The following is an 18,883-nucleotide window of genomic DNA, read 5'->3' on the forward strand; positions in this document are numbered from 1 at the left end:
AATTAATAAAGTACAAATACTTAATTATCTTACTTAAATAAAAATGTAGGTTATCTATACTTTACTGTAGTAATTATTTTTACATTACCACACAATTATCTAAACTTTCTACTCCTTACATTTTAAAAACAGCCTCGTTACTCCTGTTTCATTTCAGCTCGTTTTCATTCCGGCTTCCCATCGTTCAGTAAAACCCCTATCCAGATAAATCTCTCCATCCAGATAGAGTGAATCTGATTGTGATTGGATGTAGAGAAGTATAAACATATACCATTCAGACTTCCTATTGGACAAACTCCAGTCCAACTAAGCTTCTTTAATATATTTACTTTCTACTAAAATACATTCATTTACAATGAGCATGTATGCAGCTGAAACACAAGGGAGCCTAGTGCATCCCTAATTATCGTATCAACACAAACATTTAATAGAACATTATAGTCTTATATTTGTATATATAGACATATATATAGAAAACACACAGATTACAATCCAATACACTCACCTCTGAGTGGTTAAAGGGCTAGTGCTGCAGTTAGCAGCTAATGCTAATGCTGCTGCACCCAGCCTTAGTGCTGGAAAAACTTAACTACACTAAAAACTCACCCTTACAACGCTGTACCTAAGCAGAGTGGCTAGAGTCCTATAGTGTGCTACATATATATGTATATATGTAGCGAACTATAGGACTCTCTCTCTTTCTCTCTCTCTCTCTCTCTCTCTCTCTCTCTCTCTCTCTATATATATATATATATATATATATATATATATGTAGTGCACTATATGACTCTGTGGGCATGGCCTAAGCTTTTGTTCTTAATGGCTTTATTTTTTTTCTCCTTATATTACTTTTACTTTTATACTTTAAGTAGTTTTGGAACCAGTACTTTTTTAAACACTTTTAGTTAAAGAGTCTGAGTTGATGCTTCAACTTCTACAAAAGTATTTTATTAAACCCTAGTATCTATACTTCTGCTTACAGAGTAATAAATGTAGATACTTTTCACACCTTTGTGCTGAGAATAAATCAGCTCTGTTGTGGTCTATCCTGAATGAAAAATGGGTGTAGAAACAAGAATTGTTTTTGCTTAATTGATGTAATACAGAATGAAAAATGCTGGAGTAAAGCTTTAAAGCTGATCTGCCCATCTCTAGAACAGGCTGTTCTTGAATCGTACGAAACAAACAACAAAAAAATACAATACATAAAAAGTGCACGCAGACAGATGAACAAAGGAAGGCACATGGTCACCACTAATACTAATGACCTCATTCACTCCTCAGCGATGTCTCCACACGCTATAGAACTCCTCTCTGAAACAGTACAGCACTGCGTTCAGCCAAATCACTACAGCTAAAGCCATTCTATAGCAGCACAGCGTCCAGAAAACACAGCAAAACAGCTCTTTAAGCTTTATTCCACAACAAACCAAAAATAACACTACAAAACTCCCATTAGCATGAAGCCAAACACTACAGTTCCACCCAACACCAAACCAGTACACTCACAACAGCCCAGAACAGACAGCACGTATTACAGCGAAGAGCTGAAGAGCAGGATGATTGAAAGAGTGAAAGTGGAGGGATGCACCAGATTATAAGGCCCACTATCAATAAACATCTATTTTCTGGTCTATTTTCATGTATATTTTTATTCATATGAAAAAAACAGGTACCACTTTAAAATAAGACTAACTTTATAAAGAGTTTATAAATGGTTTACAATTCATTTATTAATGGTTACTAATTAGGTTGTAAATGCCTTAAAAATCATTAATAATCAGTTATAACACATACGTAGAAAGGGCATCAATATAGATGTCTGTGGGTTCACTATTTGACAAACAAAAGGTCATTGTTGTCCTTTCTACGTATGTGTTATAACTGATTATTAATGATAATTATGGCATTTACAACCTAGTTAGTATCCATTAATAAACTAATTGTAAACCATTTATAAACCCTTTATAAAGGTAGTCTTATTTTAAAGAGGTACCAAAAAATATATATAATAATAACGGAAATTACCAAATTATTTTTTTTTTCAAAGTCAAACGAGTGCTGGATGTTAATCTACACAGATTTCTCTCTTAAAAAAACTGTTTATTTGAGTGAGTAAATCGCTTCTGTTTATTTACAGTAAGCTTAGATTTCCAATATTTTGTCTAAGGGAGAATAAGGGGTTTCAGTGAAGTTTCTCCAGCACTAAGGCTGGGTGCCGCAGCATTAGCATTAGCCTCTAACTGCCACTAACTGCAGTGCTAAACTGAGGAATCTGGAGTGTTCTGGTAACCCAGGGCACTATCAACTAGCGGTTTGTCCCAGGTAGCTTGTTTTAACACGGTAAATAGACTACATGCAGACTACAGTCCAGTACACTTGCCCATGAAGAGCAAAAGAGCTAGCGCTGTGGTTAGCGGCTAATGCTAATTCTAACCCAGCCTTAGTGCTGGAGAAACTTAACTAAACTAAAAACTGACCCTTATAATGCTGTACTTCAGCAGAGTGGCTTCACTGCTCCCTAATACCTGACTTGAAAAGTTCATACATAAGGTGCACCGACGATTTTTGGGAAAATGTACGAATTTTAAGTGCGCCTTATAGATCTGAAAAAATTGGCAATTTTGTAGATTATTATTAACAAGCATTATAAAAAACTGCTAGTATTTCATCTCTGTAGCTAAAACTCCCATTTCACCTTATGTGATGCAACAGAAAGCAGAGGCTGCTGCATTTAAGGTGGAACAGAAAAATAAAATACAATAAAAGTTAATAAAAAACTTATTTCAGCTCCCAAACACAGAGAAGGAATTCAGAATAATAATGAATTTCTGCACCACCTGTCCTCTTTCTGAAAATATATGATAAAATATGCACAAAAAACAAATACAATAAAAAATGTTAACTATTTAATCAGCAGCAGTTAGATATATAATATATAAAACTATATCATTTATAATGATATATAATGCTATGGGTTTGGGCCTAACAATGTTTATCATAATAATTTCTAGGACAAATACATATATTTTATTTAGTAGTTATTGTAAAAGTTAGTATAGTATAGTATAGTATAGTATAGTATAGTATAGTATAGTATAGTAGTTATTATTATAACTCATCTTTTTATTATTATTGACACTTTTTTTTATTAACTGATTTAAAATCAATCAGTTTGATTTTTTTTAATTAAACAGATTAAAAGTACTGATTTACCTTGATTTAAAATATCACAATTTAAACTTTTTGACATCCCATCAGACATCCCATAGCAATTAGGCACAAAATTGTATATATATTTTATATAAGGTTATTCTATATTTTCTCTCAATTGTTTAAACACATGTAAAAGTGCTTTTGTTGCCATTTTTCATCCGAATAATAATTTTGGTTGCCAAATATTTGGTGCATCCCTAATAGACAAGACTCGAGCACAGGGACGGACAGGTGTAATGATGTGCAGGCTGTAGGGATAAAGGGAGAGAAATACTTACAGAGTGAGGGGTTGGTCAGAGAAAGGACAGCAGAAGAGTGGAGGGAATTACATTAATGTGATAAAAAGTGAAAAAGAGGCAAGAAAAGAAAAGAACAGAAAGAGGGGGTTTATTTGCATCCCAATAGGATCATTCTGTGAGGTTTGAGTTTGGTACCCATATGGAGGAGAACACTCACATTTACACTATAGGCCCTATTTTAGTGATCTATAGATGATCTATCAATCATGCCTAGTGCAGCTTTATTTAGGGTGTGTCAGTGTGTCTTTTGCTATCATAACGACGGGAAAAGTACACCTTGTGCTGCTTGAAACATGCAAAAGGTGTGTACTAATTCTCTTAATTAATCATGGGTGTGGTTCATTTTGGGCGTAAAGTGAAATAAACCAATCAGCACATCACTTGCTCATCATTCCCTTTAAAAGCCAGGTGTGCTCTGACTTTGGCGGATTGCTATTTTAACAATGCAGCTGCATCTGGACGTGTCTAATGCTTCTCAGCAGAGAAAACTGGACTGTGCATTCATTCAAACGAGCCAACTGTTTGTTCATACTTGAGTAACAAGCGGAGTTGTTATGCCAAGATAGCAATGAACGCCTGACTGTTGACATCTGTCTAGGTTGTATTCAGTCAGTGGTGCACCTGTGTTTTCTGTTTCCAAGAAGTAATACACCAGAAATGTACCTGAACACACCTCATTTCCAGACCACCACACCCATCAGTGTAGATATATTCTGAAGCACTGTTGCTATTTAAACAATGCAGGAGAAAGGCGTGGAAATAGATTGTTGGCAGGGTGTAAGATAGCAATGAGCATCACGACACACCTTAAGCAGGATGTAAGATCTTTTTTAAGTCTTTTAATTATAAACGCAGCTCCTCCATATGAGTAGCAAATTTTCTAAAAGTGAGAAATTCATTACAGACTTGTGGTATATAAATGGATCTCTATACTACTGTGTATACTTATATTTAAGCCACACTGTTTTGTTTCAGTGCACTGTCATTATGATTGAGAAATTGATATTTTGAATCCCAGTCATGCAGCTTGCCATCCGCTGCCAGAGCCCTGAGAGAGCACAATTGGTCTTGCTCTCTCTCTGGGAGGGTACAGTAGATGGCGCTCTCTTTTCCCCTCATCACTCCTAGGGTGATGTGGATCAGCACAAGGCTGCATCTCTGAGCTGGTGTATCAGAATCGAGTCACTGGGCTTTCCTTCGAGCATTAGCACTGTGATGCTACTCGGTAATGCTAGAGCATCAGCAGCAGTTCAAAAAGAGGCAGAGTCTGACTTCACATGTATCGGAGGAGGCGTGTGCTAGTCTTCACCTTCCTGGTGAGAGGACACACAAATTTTCTGACTCGGGTCAAACGCAATTTTAAGTGGCCCGAGATAAATCTTAGGTCAAAGATGATCTTAGGTGTCCTGTGATCTTAAAGGTCTTCCCTGTGTGGTTTGCTGTACAGGGACTGTATCTGTCTCTCTAGAAATACAACAGTGTATTGTTTATTATCTATATTTGTGTATTAAATATGCACAGTATTGAAATAAACTGACACTGCATTGGTATTGTTTCCTGCAATATATATATATATATATATATATATATATATATATATATATATATATATATATATATATATATATATATATATACAGTGAGTCCAAGAAGTATTTGATCCCTTGCTGATTTTCTTTGTTTGCCCACTAATAAAGACACTATCCTTCTGCACTTTTAATGGTAGATATATTCTAACATGGAGAGACAGAATATCAAGACAAAAATCCAGAATATAATTTTAAAGAATATATTTTAATTAATTTGTATTTCAATGAGGAAAATAAGTATTTGATCCCTCTTGCCAAACACACTCAATACTTAGTGGCAAAGCCTTTGTTTGCAAGCACAGCGGTGAGACGTTTGTTGTAGTTAACCACAAGTTTAGCACACACACCAGGGGGAATTTTGGCCCACTCTTCTTTGCAGATCCTCTCTAAATCATGAAGGTTGGTGGGCTGTCGCTTGGCAACTCTGACCTTCAGTTCCCTCCATAGATTTTCGATCGGATTGAGGTCTGGCGACTGGCTGGGCCACTCCATGACCTTAATGTGATTTTTCTTGAGCCAATCCTTTGCTGTATGTTTAGGGTCGTTATCATGTTGGAAGACCCAACCACGGCCCATTTTCAGATCCCTGGCAGAGGGGAGGAGGTTGTCCCTCAGGATTGTGCGGTACATGGCTCCATCCATCTTCCCAGTGATGCGGTGAAGTAGCCCTGTACCCTTGGCAGAGAAACACCCCCAAAACATTATGCTTCCACCTCCATGCTTGACGGTGGGCACAGTGTTCTTGGGGTCATAGGCAGCATTTTTCTTCCTCCACACATGGCGGGTGGAGTTGAGGCCAAAAAGTTCAATTTTGGTCTCGTCTGACCACAAAACCTTCTCCCAATAACTTGGTTCATCTTTCAAATGATCATTGGCATACTTGAGGCACGCCTCCACATGTGCTCTCTTCAGCAGGGGTACCTTTCGGGCACTGCAGGATGTGAATCCATTGTTGCGCAAAGTGTTGCCAATTGTTTCCTTGCAAACTGTGGTCCCAGCTGCCTTTAGGTCATTTGCTAACTCCTGCCGAGTGGTTGCAGGACGATTTCTGACCGTTCTCAGCATCATTGCCACCCCACGAGGCGAAATCTTCTTTGGAGCACCGGGCCGAGGTCTGTTGATTGTCATGTTATACTCTTTAAACTTTCTGATAATTGCACCAATAGTTGTTACTTTCACATCCAACACCTTACTAATCTTTTTGTAGCCCATTCCAGCTTTGTGAAGGTCAACAATTCTGACTCTGAGGTCCTGTGACAGCTCTTTGGTTTTACCCATGTTGGAGACTTGAAATCTGTGTGATCTGTCTGATTCTGTGGACAGGTGTTTTTCACACAAGTGATTAGTGAGAACAGGTGGCTTCAGGTCAGGTAACAAGTTGATTGGGAGTGTCTAACTGGTCTGTAAAAGCCAGAACTGCTAATGAATACTAAGGGATCAAATACTTATTTCACTCCATGAAATACAAATCAGTTAATATATATTCCTTAGATTTATTTTCTGGATTTTCTTTTTAATATTCCGTCTCTCCATGTAAGAATACATCTACCATTAAAAGTATAGAATGATCATGTCTTTATTAGTGGGCCAACGAAGAAAATCAACAAGGGATCAAATACTTCTTGGACTCACTGTATATATATATATATATATATATATATATATATATATATATATATATATATATATATATATAAATATATATATACTTTGATATTAATAATACACTCTCTGTATCCAAGACTGGAGTAAGATATATTCCACAAGCCTGTAATGCACAAACATACAGAGTAAAATGCTAAAGAAACACAAGGAGAATCTAATACCACAAAACCAGGGGAGAGCTGGAAACAACCTAACATACATTATTTCAGCATTTTGTTTGGGGCACTCTGATTTAGAGTAATGATCTGGGTGCAGATGGATGGGACATTCCATGTCCAAGTTAAATGGTGGGTATTTAACATTTCTCCATCCCGAGTGTCATGAATACTCTGAGAGTGACCCTCATTTACCATCCTGCAGAGAACTTACAGCTTAAAAGGGATTGAAAACATTTCATAAGAAATTTGAAATAATAAGGAACAAAACAGTACAAAAAATACTAAATAAAATAAATACAAATTTTAAATCAGCATTTAATGTAGATGAATGAATATGTATGTAAAAAGGAAAAAAATAGAACATTTTAAAAAAGACTTTAAAAACTGAGAGATATAAAGAAAAAAATTTATAAAATATAAATTGAAGAAAAAGATAATAATAGTAAAATAAAGTAAAATTATAAAAATGATAATAAATTATAAAAGTAATAATAATAAACTAAAAACATAAAAAATTGGATGAAAAAAACGAACTAGATAAATAAATAAATAAATACATAAATAAATAAAATAAAACGAATATAAAATAAAATAATATAAAAAGATAAACTTAGTTTAAAAAACTCATTTTAAAAAGTCACAGGTTTTCTGACGGTGCCTATAAACAAAAATAATTAAATGATTCAGTGATCAGATTTTCTTTTTTTAAAAACAGAAATAGTAAAGCAATCTAAAGCAAATTCTGCTGAAATTAAGTAGCTTAACAAAAAAAAAAACTGTTATCTGATCTATATTTTACACTGTATTTGGTTGTGCCCATCTCTACCCTAACAAACAAACACACACACACACACACACACACACACACACACACACACACACACACACACACACACACACACACATACTCATTCTTAAGCATGCAATTAGAAGGAAAAAATGCAATATTGCTGCTGTTAAACAGAGAAATGCTCAGATTTATGCTAATTTAGACGACCCTAATTACTGCTATTCATCAACCACGTCGCTCACATACCAACACCACGTTAACCACGGGATTTACAGCAGTGTTCTACTGAAAACTGAAACTGAAGAGCTCGTATATAAAGCTTCAAGAGTTTTACGCGTACAGTAAATCCCTCACGCTTACTGAGACTACACTGAAGAAAGAGCAGAACTGGAGGTTTAAGGGGCGTGGCCACAGGGGCAATGGGCCCAGCTGAAATTTGATTGGCTCCCCGAAGAGCCCCTGCCCTGTCACTCAGTTGTTCTTTGTCTGAGAGAGATGATCAGATTATAGGTGCACTAGTGGTGCTAATGAGTCTAATAGGAATGTCCAGTGTGTTCTTCTGTGTCTCCGCCCCCATCGAGTGCCTTCACCTGTATTTCTTCTTTAGCTGTAGCTCCGCCCCCTCGTTACCTCTCCCTAGGTGTTCCTTGTTTCCTTTCCTGCCTTGTGTGTGTGTGTGTGTTTATTTATAGCCCTGTGTTTCCTGTTTTCTTTGTCGGTTCTTGTACGTTGTATGTCTAACATCGGTCATGTCTCGTGTTTCCTTGTTAAAGCTATCTCCATGTACTTATATTTCATGTTTATTTAATATATTTATTAAATTCAATAAAAACTTGCACTTGCATCCGGTGTTCCACTCTCCTTCCTGCATCCTACCTCGCAATTGTTATAGTAATAATGTTATTTTATATGCATTTATTGTTTTATTAGCACCATCATAATTTGTATCATTAGTTTCAGATCTTATTGTGGTGCTAAATATGTCTGAAAAAAAAAAAATATATATATATATATATTTACAAAAAAAAATAACTGCAAATTATAATAAAGCACCCAAGTATATGTTTAAAATGTATCTTTCCTATATTTTTTCTTCTGTATTGACTTTGCAACATACAGTTTTATGTTATGATTCTTAAAAGTTTCATTGCAGATTTTTTATTTTATTTATTTATTTTTTGGTGTAAAATCATTGACACAAAATTAACTCTATTGATTTTACTGTGTACATTTTTTAAATAATATTCCAGTGTTTGATTATGGTGTGATGGTGAAATAATACTATAATACTATAGAGGGGCCTCTATAAATATTGTGGCCCCTGATGCCCTTTTCCTCAGAACAATCCTAGACCACTAGACCCGGCTCTGTAGAGTGGCAGCAGCAGTGCCCACGTGCAGGTGGGTGTTTAATTATCTGTGTTCAGGGGGGCTTTTAATTTGCAGTGCGTAACGTAAACACGTCCCTGCGGATGAGAGACAGGAAGACGCGTGACCGTCGAACACAGCGATCATCACGCCTCAGCGAACCTCATTCCTTTTTCATCACCCTCCCGTGTGAAAGGGGCAGGGGGCCGTGCCAGCGCTGCCACTTCCTGTCGTGCGAGCAGTGGAGGCACGGAATGGGGGGGGGGGTGGGGTTTAGATACACAGGAACATGAATACATGTACAACCAGTTTACTCAGATCACGCTACTCTATTTATTATATTACTGACATTAATCTGCTTTTTAATCTGATGATTTCTGCTTTGTAATGTAGATTTTAGTGGTGTCAATGAAAAAAAAAAATTAATCAGATTAATCATGATAATATTCTGTGATTATCTGTGATTATACAACAGTTAGCTCCGACCCTGCAATATGATTGGCTGAGAGGCGTTTTATGAGTGCCGTTATCAGCCGATAATGCACTGTAACCGAAGCTCTCCATGTATTACTCCGACACATACAGGTAACCTAGCAACGATGCAGCGCTTACAAACCAAATACAAACCAAATACAAACCAAATACGTCCTGTTTAACTCAAAATCTTTCAATAATGGAACTGTGGTATGAGGTTTGTGCTATAACGTGTAATATTAACACTTGTTCTTCTTAAGACACAAGTTTCTAGTTGATATTTAAATGTAAATAAAAGAATGAATGTAAGAAATGTAAAATACAATATTATATTTATATTAGTGGTGTCATTTAAAATACTGGAATATACTTTATTGTATGTTTGAGGAAACTTTATTATAAGAATCTCAGCTTGGTTGTAAGGATTTCTGCATTAGAACTTAATGTACTGAGTATAAAAAAAGCGTTTTTACACCTGTAGTTGTGAAAGTTTCTATGGTCCGGATCAGTTCCGGATGAGTTTGTTAATTTGGAGCATTTCTCCCTCTGTTTGGTTTGGTTTCACACAGGCATAAACTAACTAAACTAAACGCACCAAAATATGCGCACCAATAAACCACGCGAGCACATCGTCTCCTCTGATTGGACAGAGCTGTCTGACGAGGGAGCAAGAAAGTAAATATAGGGAGAAGATTCTGTGTTCCAGCGCATATATCTGAGCTGCTCTTTTAAACACAGTGTTTTCAATGGGATGTGCAGCACAGATGTGAGCAGTGAACGCTGCATTGTACACCCACTTAGTGTGTAAACAGCCTGGAGCAGCAGAGATAGCGTTTGTTCATAGCAGTATGTTATCTGACTAATATATCAGATTAACCATTGTGTGGACACGTTTTCATTTTTCATCAAATAATACTAAAAAAATATTTTTTTCTAACTCAAACTCATTGGCATTGGCTCATTTTTTGTGAGAAACATATATCAAAACACATTTTCGATAAACACACACTGTACACCCCCCCCCCACCCCTAACCATTTATATTACATACAGTCTGTTTGGCCAAGGGCTAATAAACATTGCTTCATTTGTAAATTTGAAACTAAACAAATTTTCTACTCATATCTTGAGTTTAATTTGTTTTCTTTTACATTTTATTAAAAAACTAATAAAAAAAGAGTAGCACTTTTTAAAAGAAATGTAACATAAGAAAGGTAAAGGGCAAATATTAACCATGTAAGCTGTTTATATTGCTTGCTATTTAGGTGAAGCAAGCATGTGTAAAGCATTTTAATGTAAAATTGCTTAATTTTGCTGAATTAAATACAAGTAACAAAGTAAACGAGTAACAAAAATATGAACATCACACAAGGGTTAAACTGCACCTCATCAGCAGTTTATTAGCTCAATTAAAAAGAAGTATATTTGATATCTGGATCAGATTGAGATGAAATCATGTTTTCACCACAAGCGAATCACTCCAAAAAAAAAAAATCATCACAACCACAAAAACTTAACCAACTATTTCACTACTTTTCTAAAAGCAGCTAAATCCAATCTAACTGCTAAATCATTTCAACACCACTAATCCAACACATCTTTCCCAGAAGGCCAAGCGGCCTCGGGGCGAGCACACTCTACCGTGTCTCTTATAGATGGGGGGCTTCCGGTAGATGTTGGGGTCCGCTGTTGCTGAGAAGAGAAAGAGAGGTTAAAGGTGAAAAACAGAGGAGAGGGTGAGAACGAAGGAGGAGGAAGAGGACGAGAAGAAGAAGAAGAAAAAGGAGGAGGAGGAGGAGGAGGAGTCACGTACAATTCTGGGACTGTGTGTATGGGTGTGTATGAGTGTGTCTGTATATGTATTTAGAGCAGAAAAGAGAATTGTAAAGTAAAAGGATGCTGTAAGTATTAGGGCCCACCCAATAAATGATTAATGTTTATATCGTGTGATAAATGGTATTATTAACTGGTAAAGTTTGTGTTTTTTTTGTAGCATAAAAGTATAAAAGTATGGTCTCAAACGTCAGCAAAGGAAACCCAAATGACTAAAGAATTTTTTACTGTTTTTTACTGTTTTGTCTGTTTTGGCAGCAAAAATCATTGGTACCCACCTACCCTCCCTCCAGGAATTGTATTCTGGAAGGATCAGAAAGCGGGCAGAGAATATTATTAAAGACCCCACACACCCTGCATACACTCTCTTTAACCTTCTCCCCTCTGGCAGGCGCTATAGATCCCTGCAAACAAAAACAACTCGACATAAAAATAGCTTCTTTCCCATGGCGATCACCTGTCTGAACTGTTGACTTATCCGTACTTTTCATTTGCTCTACTATTGATGCAGTTTAATCCTCTGTGTGTGCTTTGGTATGTGATAATATGTTTTGTTTTGTATATCCTTATCATAATTGTGCATATGTATCCCAATGTATAGAGAGTTAATATTTACCGAAGTAAAATTCCTTGTGTATGATAAGTATACTTGGCAATAAACTGAATGATGATGATGATGATGAAATGTTTCCACAGTATAAGATATGGACGTACTAGTGCATCTCAAATTTTTTTTTAATATCAATAAAAAAGTTACTTTATTTCAGTAATTCATCAGCATTTATTTCTTTTATTGTTGATGATTATGGCGTACAGTCAATGAAAACCCAAAAATCTGTGTCTCTGTAAAATTATAGAATATTATATAAGACCAATTGTTACTTTTGGCAGTGTGACAAGTCCTGCTGGAAAATGAAATCCGCATCTCCATAGAAGTTGTCAGCAGAGGGAATCACGAAGTGCTGTAACAGTTTCACATCTTGAACCAAATTATTGAAATAAAGTTACTTTTTAATGATATAATTTTTTTTTGGAAACTGCACCCATATAGTCAACCATCGAGCATAAGTATGAACAAATAGGTAGGAGAGTTGAGCAGATTGCAAAATGAAGTCATTGGAAATGCAAGAATTCCAGCTGTTGCTGAAAATATCTGGTTACTATCAATATTAGAATGCAAAGAACCAACAACCAATTACGTAAAAATTACTCAAAAATTTAATTTGAGATGGCGTCGCCAGGAGATGTAAACTGTGGCTTTTAATAAACTTTTTGTGCAGTTTTTAGTTATTCTAAAAGCCTGCACACAATATGGGATTTCAGGAAGTTGTAGGAGAGCGGAGGTAAGAACCTTTTTATCACGTTTTTATACACCTAAAGTTCATTTTACACCTTTTAAAGTTCTACTTTAAATTCCTGTTATTGGTCCAAAAGTGCAAACCAACAAGCAGAGGTGTTTTTAGACTGCACAGGATTCCACCCCTGATTCAGCTGATCTGGACTCAGACCACCTCTTTTGGTCAGAACAAAATTCTTAATTGTGGTTTGAAGAACCTGCTATTGTGGTCGAATTTTGGCACAACACCAGTACTTTTTCATCTTCTATTGTTTATTGGGTGACGATAGTCTGACTCAACACCCTGTGATTGGTCAAAAAATCAGAAAAAAAAAACATCTAGAAACGTGCTTTAACACTGCAGACAAACTGGATCACCACTTTAGGTTGGACCAGAATTCGGTCCCTTGATCAATGTTCACAGCCAATGAGATTTTGGTTTGGATTAAACTAAAAACTCTGAAAGTCTTGAACAAAGAAGGCAGGTGTAAAAAAAAACACTCTTAGACATCAAACTGTGTTGGTATATAAAATTAACTAAAGCAGAAAATCATAAATCAGGTTGTTGGTTTGACTCCCAGGACTGGCAGGGATTGGTGATTGGTGACTACATATAATGCCTATAACAGATGATCCTAATCTTCAATCCTTTTCCTACAGGCTGAAACTATTGATCAGCTGATCGATAGACTGACTCATAGATTGGTTGGGCCCTAATAAATACCATTCAGGGTATGGATGAAGGGTTGAGCAGCAGATGGAGGGGAAGCAGAGGCGTGGCCTACCTGGCACATGGAAATGCTTGGGAGCCGAGTTGGTGGTGGGCGTGCTGGACCTGGCATCCAGCTGTGGGTAATAAGGAGAGCTCCTGCCACTCTCAGAACCTGCGGCAAGCCATCAGCCAATGACAGTGACAGAAGCAGAGCATGAACGAAGGATCTTCCGATCATCAGAGCACCAATCAGAAGGGACAAATCTCTCCGCCCGCAAAAAAATAAATAAAAAATCTAGCCGGGCACAGTATGCATTTCAGTAAAGACAGGAAAGACATACTGTGCAGTTTATAGCAAAAGAAAATAAATATAAATAAAAAATGACCAGCCATGAAAAGATAATGTATTTTAATCTGTTTTTAGGATATCTGTCGCTTTTTAGAAAATGCAGTAAAATTATTTGGTCCCACTTTATAATAAGTGACTTTAATATCAGTGTTTAATCTATTTAATATCAATACACATTGTTTCAGATGTATTACAATTGGACAGGTTATGTAATTGCATAAAATATGTGTTCACCAGCAGTTACATTGTTATTACATGATTATTAATGTGTAACTACGTCATTATTATAGACACTTGTTATAAAGTGAGATCAAATATTCATCATGCTTATGTTACTTCCTTTCAAGAACAAGTCAAGCATAATTTGCAGTATGCAGTGTGTATATCATTGCTGTCCAATAAAAAACAAGTATCTCCATTTTTGTCGATTTTTAGTTTACTACATACTTTAAAGAAACACTGTGCCAAAATTTCTTGATGAACGAAACTATAAAAAAATTCTCCAAAATTACCTGAAATAAACTTTTTTTTTACATTGATTTCCATTAAAAGTTTAGAAGGATTTTTTTGTCTCATGTAAAGTTTCTGTTTTTAAGATACATGTGGTTCATTGGACAGTGTGTATTTTCAGTATATGCAGTGTGTATATTCAGTATATTCAGTATATTCAATATATTCAGTATATTCAGAATATGCAGTGTATATATTCAGTATATGTATTGTATATATTTAGTTTATTCAGAATATGCAGTCTGTATATTTATTATATTCAGTATATGCAGTGTATATATTCAGTATATGTATTGTATATATTTAGTTTATTCAGAATATGCAGTCTGTATATTTATTATATTCAGTATATGCAGTGTATATATTTAGTATATTCAGTATATGCAGTGCATATATGTATTTTATTAAGTATATTAGTGATATATGTGATCTGTGCTCTCTCTCACCGTATCTGTAGTAGTGCTGGGGGGAGCGGGGCAGGACGGGGGACATGCCCTGTCTGCTGTAGGAGGGGGAGTCGATGTAGCCGGGGCTGGAGGAGCGCCGCTGCCTGAGGTCCACAGTGTCATACATGTCCTACACACACACACACACACACACACACATACACACACACACACACGCACACACACACACACACACATACACACACACACACACAAATATGATTTGTAGAATCTTAGCTGCACATTTGGCGAGTTGCTTTGCAGGTGTTGTGACAATCGCATTTTACACTCTTTTAATTTGCTGATTATTAAAATCACAATTCAAATGTTAAAATCCGTGTTTAGAAAATTTGAATCCCTGTTTCAATTTGAATTACTCCTTATAAACTAATTTAAAAAATGGAAAAAAAAAAATGAAATTAGTTTGAAATTAGTGTTTGACAAAAAATCACATTTATTTTATTTATATATCTGACCCAAACAAGCACACTATCCCTTTCAGAACTGAATTATCTCCAGTGATGGAAAAAAGCAACAATGCTGTATTCTGTCTGTAATGCACAAAAAAGTATACTTTAATATTTTACTATAATTAACAAAAATATTTAATGTTTTTTATTAGCATTACATTTGAAGCCTGTGTATAATATTTTATATTTTACAAAAAAAATTGGCTATTTGATTTAATAATAAAAATATTGATTAAAAGTGTTCTAAACCACATTAAATTAGTAAAATGTGATTTAGAACACTTTTAATTGGTTCATTGGCTGGTTCATGGTCTATTCTGATGGATAACACCTCTCAAATAGTGTTATATACAACAAACCATTTAAAAATAAAGAAAATACGTAATGTCCATTGCAATGGATGCAGAGTCTGAAAGGGTTATTTAGCTTTGGGTTTTGCCAAGAATTGTAATTTTGGTGCATCACTGCTTTTAATATAGAAGCTATACTGTATGTGTCCATATAGTCAATTTCCAATCTAAAGATTTAACAGACATGAGGGTGTTTATTACCTGAGAATATGGAGAGAGCGTGCCCAGAGACTGTAGAAGAGAGAGAGTCAGATTAACAGGCTGGCAGAGGAAAAGTTCTATTGTTTCATTATTTACGAGACGTGTGAGCGAAAAGAAAACAGGGCTACAGCACATTAACACCAACCCCGTTACACCACCCTGTTACACCACAGTGATTCAGTAACACAGTCGTTTCCTGCTCTGTGAAAACAACACAATAACTTTCCCACTCAGAGGGGAAATCTCTCACACAGTCCGGCAGGAGGAAGGAACACCCAGTTATCTGATGCTTTAAATGCAACGTAAAACCAGCGCATTACTGCACTGCACTTCAGCCTTTTATTTAGGCTGATGCCTGTGCGAGTGCATGCAGGACAGTGTGAACAGAAATGTGTGTGATCTAAAAGATGCATGGAAACAACAGTGTGATGATAAAGTGACTTTAGGCTTTAGGGATGCATAAAAATACTGGTGCACTAATTCCATCACCATATTAACTGATAATTGTTTAGAAATGTAATTGTGAGGTTATATACAATAATGCAACATACTATAAAGAAACACATAAGGAATCATGTACTAACTTTAAAAAGTGTTAAACAAACCTAAATACTCTGTGAAGAAGCATTTAGATGCTCTTATCTGGGGAGCTGTTAACTTGCTTTTTCTGAGGCTGGTAACTCTTATGTACTTATCCTGTACAACAGAGATCAGTCCTGATGAGTGCCAGTTCCATCAATATGTTTCATTATAATCTGGATTGGAACATTACTCAAATATTCACTATTTTTCACTGTATACCTGTAACTCTACCTCTTCACTACTTTACTTTAACTGATGCTCTCAAACACTTTATTAAGAAACAAGAAATTCAAGTAATTAACTCTTGATGAGTTCAGCACAGCTGTTAACTGAAAGCCTGAATTCCAGGTGACTCTACCTCATAAAGCTGACTGAGAAAATGCTATATATAAAAAAGATAGATATAATTTAACCCTTTTTTGTTTTTCCCCCAATATAAATATATGAGTACAAAATCAAATAAGCAATAATTATTTTTATTATTTTCCTTAAAAGTGTTTATATTTTTACAAGCTGTCCATGACCTGCCCACAGAAACCCACTTTTGAGTCCCAACCCACCCGTTGAGAATCGCTGTTTTACACTACATCAAAATGTTTTAATGAACGGACCAATAGAAATTCTCACATTCTCCATTTACATTGACTTCCATTGAAAGGTATAATGCGTTTTTATCTCTCTCCTGTAAAGTTGCTGTAAAGTTGGAGATATTTATTTTTCATTGGATAGCGATGATATCCATATTAAAACATGACAGTTCTGGTAAAACAAATAAGAGATCACTTACAAATGATGAGTTTCTTTGATTTTACCAAATTGAAAACCTCTGGAATATAATCAAGAGGAAGATGGATGATCACAAACCATCAAACCAAACTGAACTGCTTGAGCATAAGGCATAAAGTTATCCAAAAGCATTGTGTAAGACTGGTGGAGGAGAACATGATGCCAAGATGCATGAAAAAATCTGTGATTAAAAACCAGAGTTATTCCACCAAATATTGATTTCTGAACTAAAACTCTAAAACTTTATGAATATTAACTTGTTTACTTTGCATTATGTGTCTTTTTTTGTTATTTCGGCCATTTCTCATTTTCGGCAAATAAATGCTCTAAATTACAATATGTTTATTTGTAATTTGGGAGAAATGTTGTCTGTAGTTTATAGAATAAAACAACAATGTTCATTTTACTCAAACATAAACCTATAAATAGCAAAATCAGAGAAACTGATTCAGAAACTCTTAAGTGCTCTCTTAATTTATTAAATTTTTTTTCAGAGCTTTAAGTGCTAATTTTCTATGCATCCCTAAGAAGATAACATGCTTCAGAGCGAAGAGAAGATGCTACAGAAGGACAGACAGACGAGATCAATCAAATTAAAGACAGACAGACCAAAGCATGATTGGAAAACAGGGCAAGGCTAAGCTAAGCTAGGCTATGCTATGCTAATCTATGCTAAGATAGACTAGGCTAGTATAGGTGAGGAGAGCGTGTCTATTGGCTATATGCTATGCATATGCTATGCTAATCTATGTTAAGCTAGGATACGTGAGGAGAGCGTGTCTATTGGCTGTAGCAGTGGCATGCTGGGAGGGGCCAGAGTGTGGGCGGGGCCAGTGGGGCAGTACCTCCCCGTAGCTGAGGCGCTCCAGCCGCTCGTCGGAGTAGTATCTGTGATACGGCTCGTACGCTAACAGATCCGGCCGCTGCAGATCGTAAATGGCTTTAACCTTAGGCAGCGCTGCCAGATCCCTGTACTCTAACACCTCGTTCTCCACCTTAGCCTGAGGAACACGGAACACACACACACACACACACTCAAGGGTTAAAATACAACGAGATGGGCAGGCCACACAACATCAATGAAAAACACACACTGATAAAATGGAGACAAACGTTAATAATGTTAACAACAGCAACAAGATATTTCAGACTGGAAGCAGGTCTGAGAATTCTGTCAGCGTCAGACTCAAAACCTGAGACCAAAATATAATAACACACTTACAGTACTGATAAAACACTAAATACCAGTAGCTGAGTTTACACACTGTTAAAATCTGAAATGAGTGTTTAATCCAGTGTTTCTGAGTTTTAATTCACCGTTCAAATGGTTAAATTCGGTGTTTAAAAATGAAAATTTTGTGTTCAAAGATTTTAATTCAGGTTTGAAAAGTGAATCCACTAATCAAATGGTTGAATGTGGTGTTTAAAAATTAAAATGTAGTGTTCGAATGGTTGGATTTGGTAGCTAAAAACTAAAATTTAGAGTTCTAATGGTTGAACTTGGTGTTTAAAAGGTGAATTTGCTATTCACATGTTGAATTCACTGTCCAAATGTTTGAATTCAGTGATCAAAAATTTACATTTAGTGTTCAAATGGTTGAACTTGGGTGTTTAAAAGATGGATTTACTATTCATATGTTGAATTCTTTGTTACAATTGTGGAATTCATTGATGAAAAATGTTAATTTAGCGTTCAAAGATTTAAATTTAGTTTTTAAAAAGTGAATACCCTTATTTAAATGGTAGAATTT

The 18,883-nt window shown here is 35.8% G+C and overlaps 1 protein-coding gene across 5 annotated transcripts in view; it reads right to left on the reverse strand.

The window, feature by feature from the left end:
- The window catches only part of ablim3 (actin binding LIM protein family, member 3), a 163,254-nt gene that overhangs the window by 31,786 nt on the left and 112,585 nt on the right, over positions 1-18,883 (reverse strand). For 3 of the 5 annotated variants that reach the window (XM_049483889.1, XM_049483886.1, XM_049483885.1), the window contains exons 9-13: positions 17,978-18,133; positions 15,765-15,794; positions 14,744-14,873; positions 13,512-13,610; positions 11,199-11,249 (exon numbers count right to left, since the gene is read on the reverse strand). In XM_049483889.1, the coding sequence (XP_049339846.1) occupies positions 11,199-11,249; positions 13,512-13,610; positions 14,744-14,873; positions 15,765-15,794; positions 17,978-18,133 (466 nt within the window). The remainder of the gene's footprint in view (positions 1-11,198; positions 11,250-13,511; positions 13,611-14,743; positions 14,874-15,764; positions 15,795-17,977; positions 18,134-18,883) is intronic. The other 2 variants (XM_049483888.1, XM_049483887.1) reach the window with 2 other exon arrangements.

This window comes from Astyanax mexicanus, chromosome 10 (assembly GCF_023375975.1).
Source record: "Astyanax mexicanus isolate ESR-SI-001 chromosome 10, AstMex3_surface, whole genome shotgun sequence".
NCBI lineage: Eukaryota > Metazoa > Chordata > Actinopteri > Characiformes > Acestrorhamphidae > Astyanax > Astyanax mexicanus.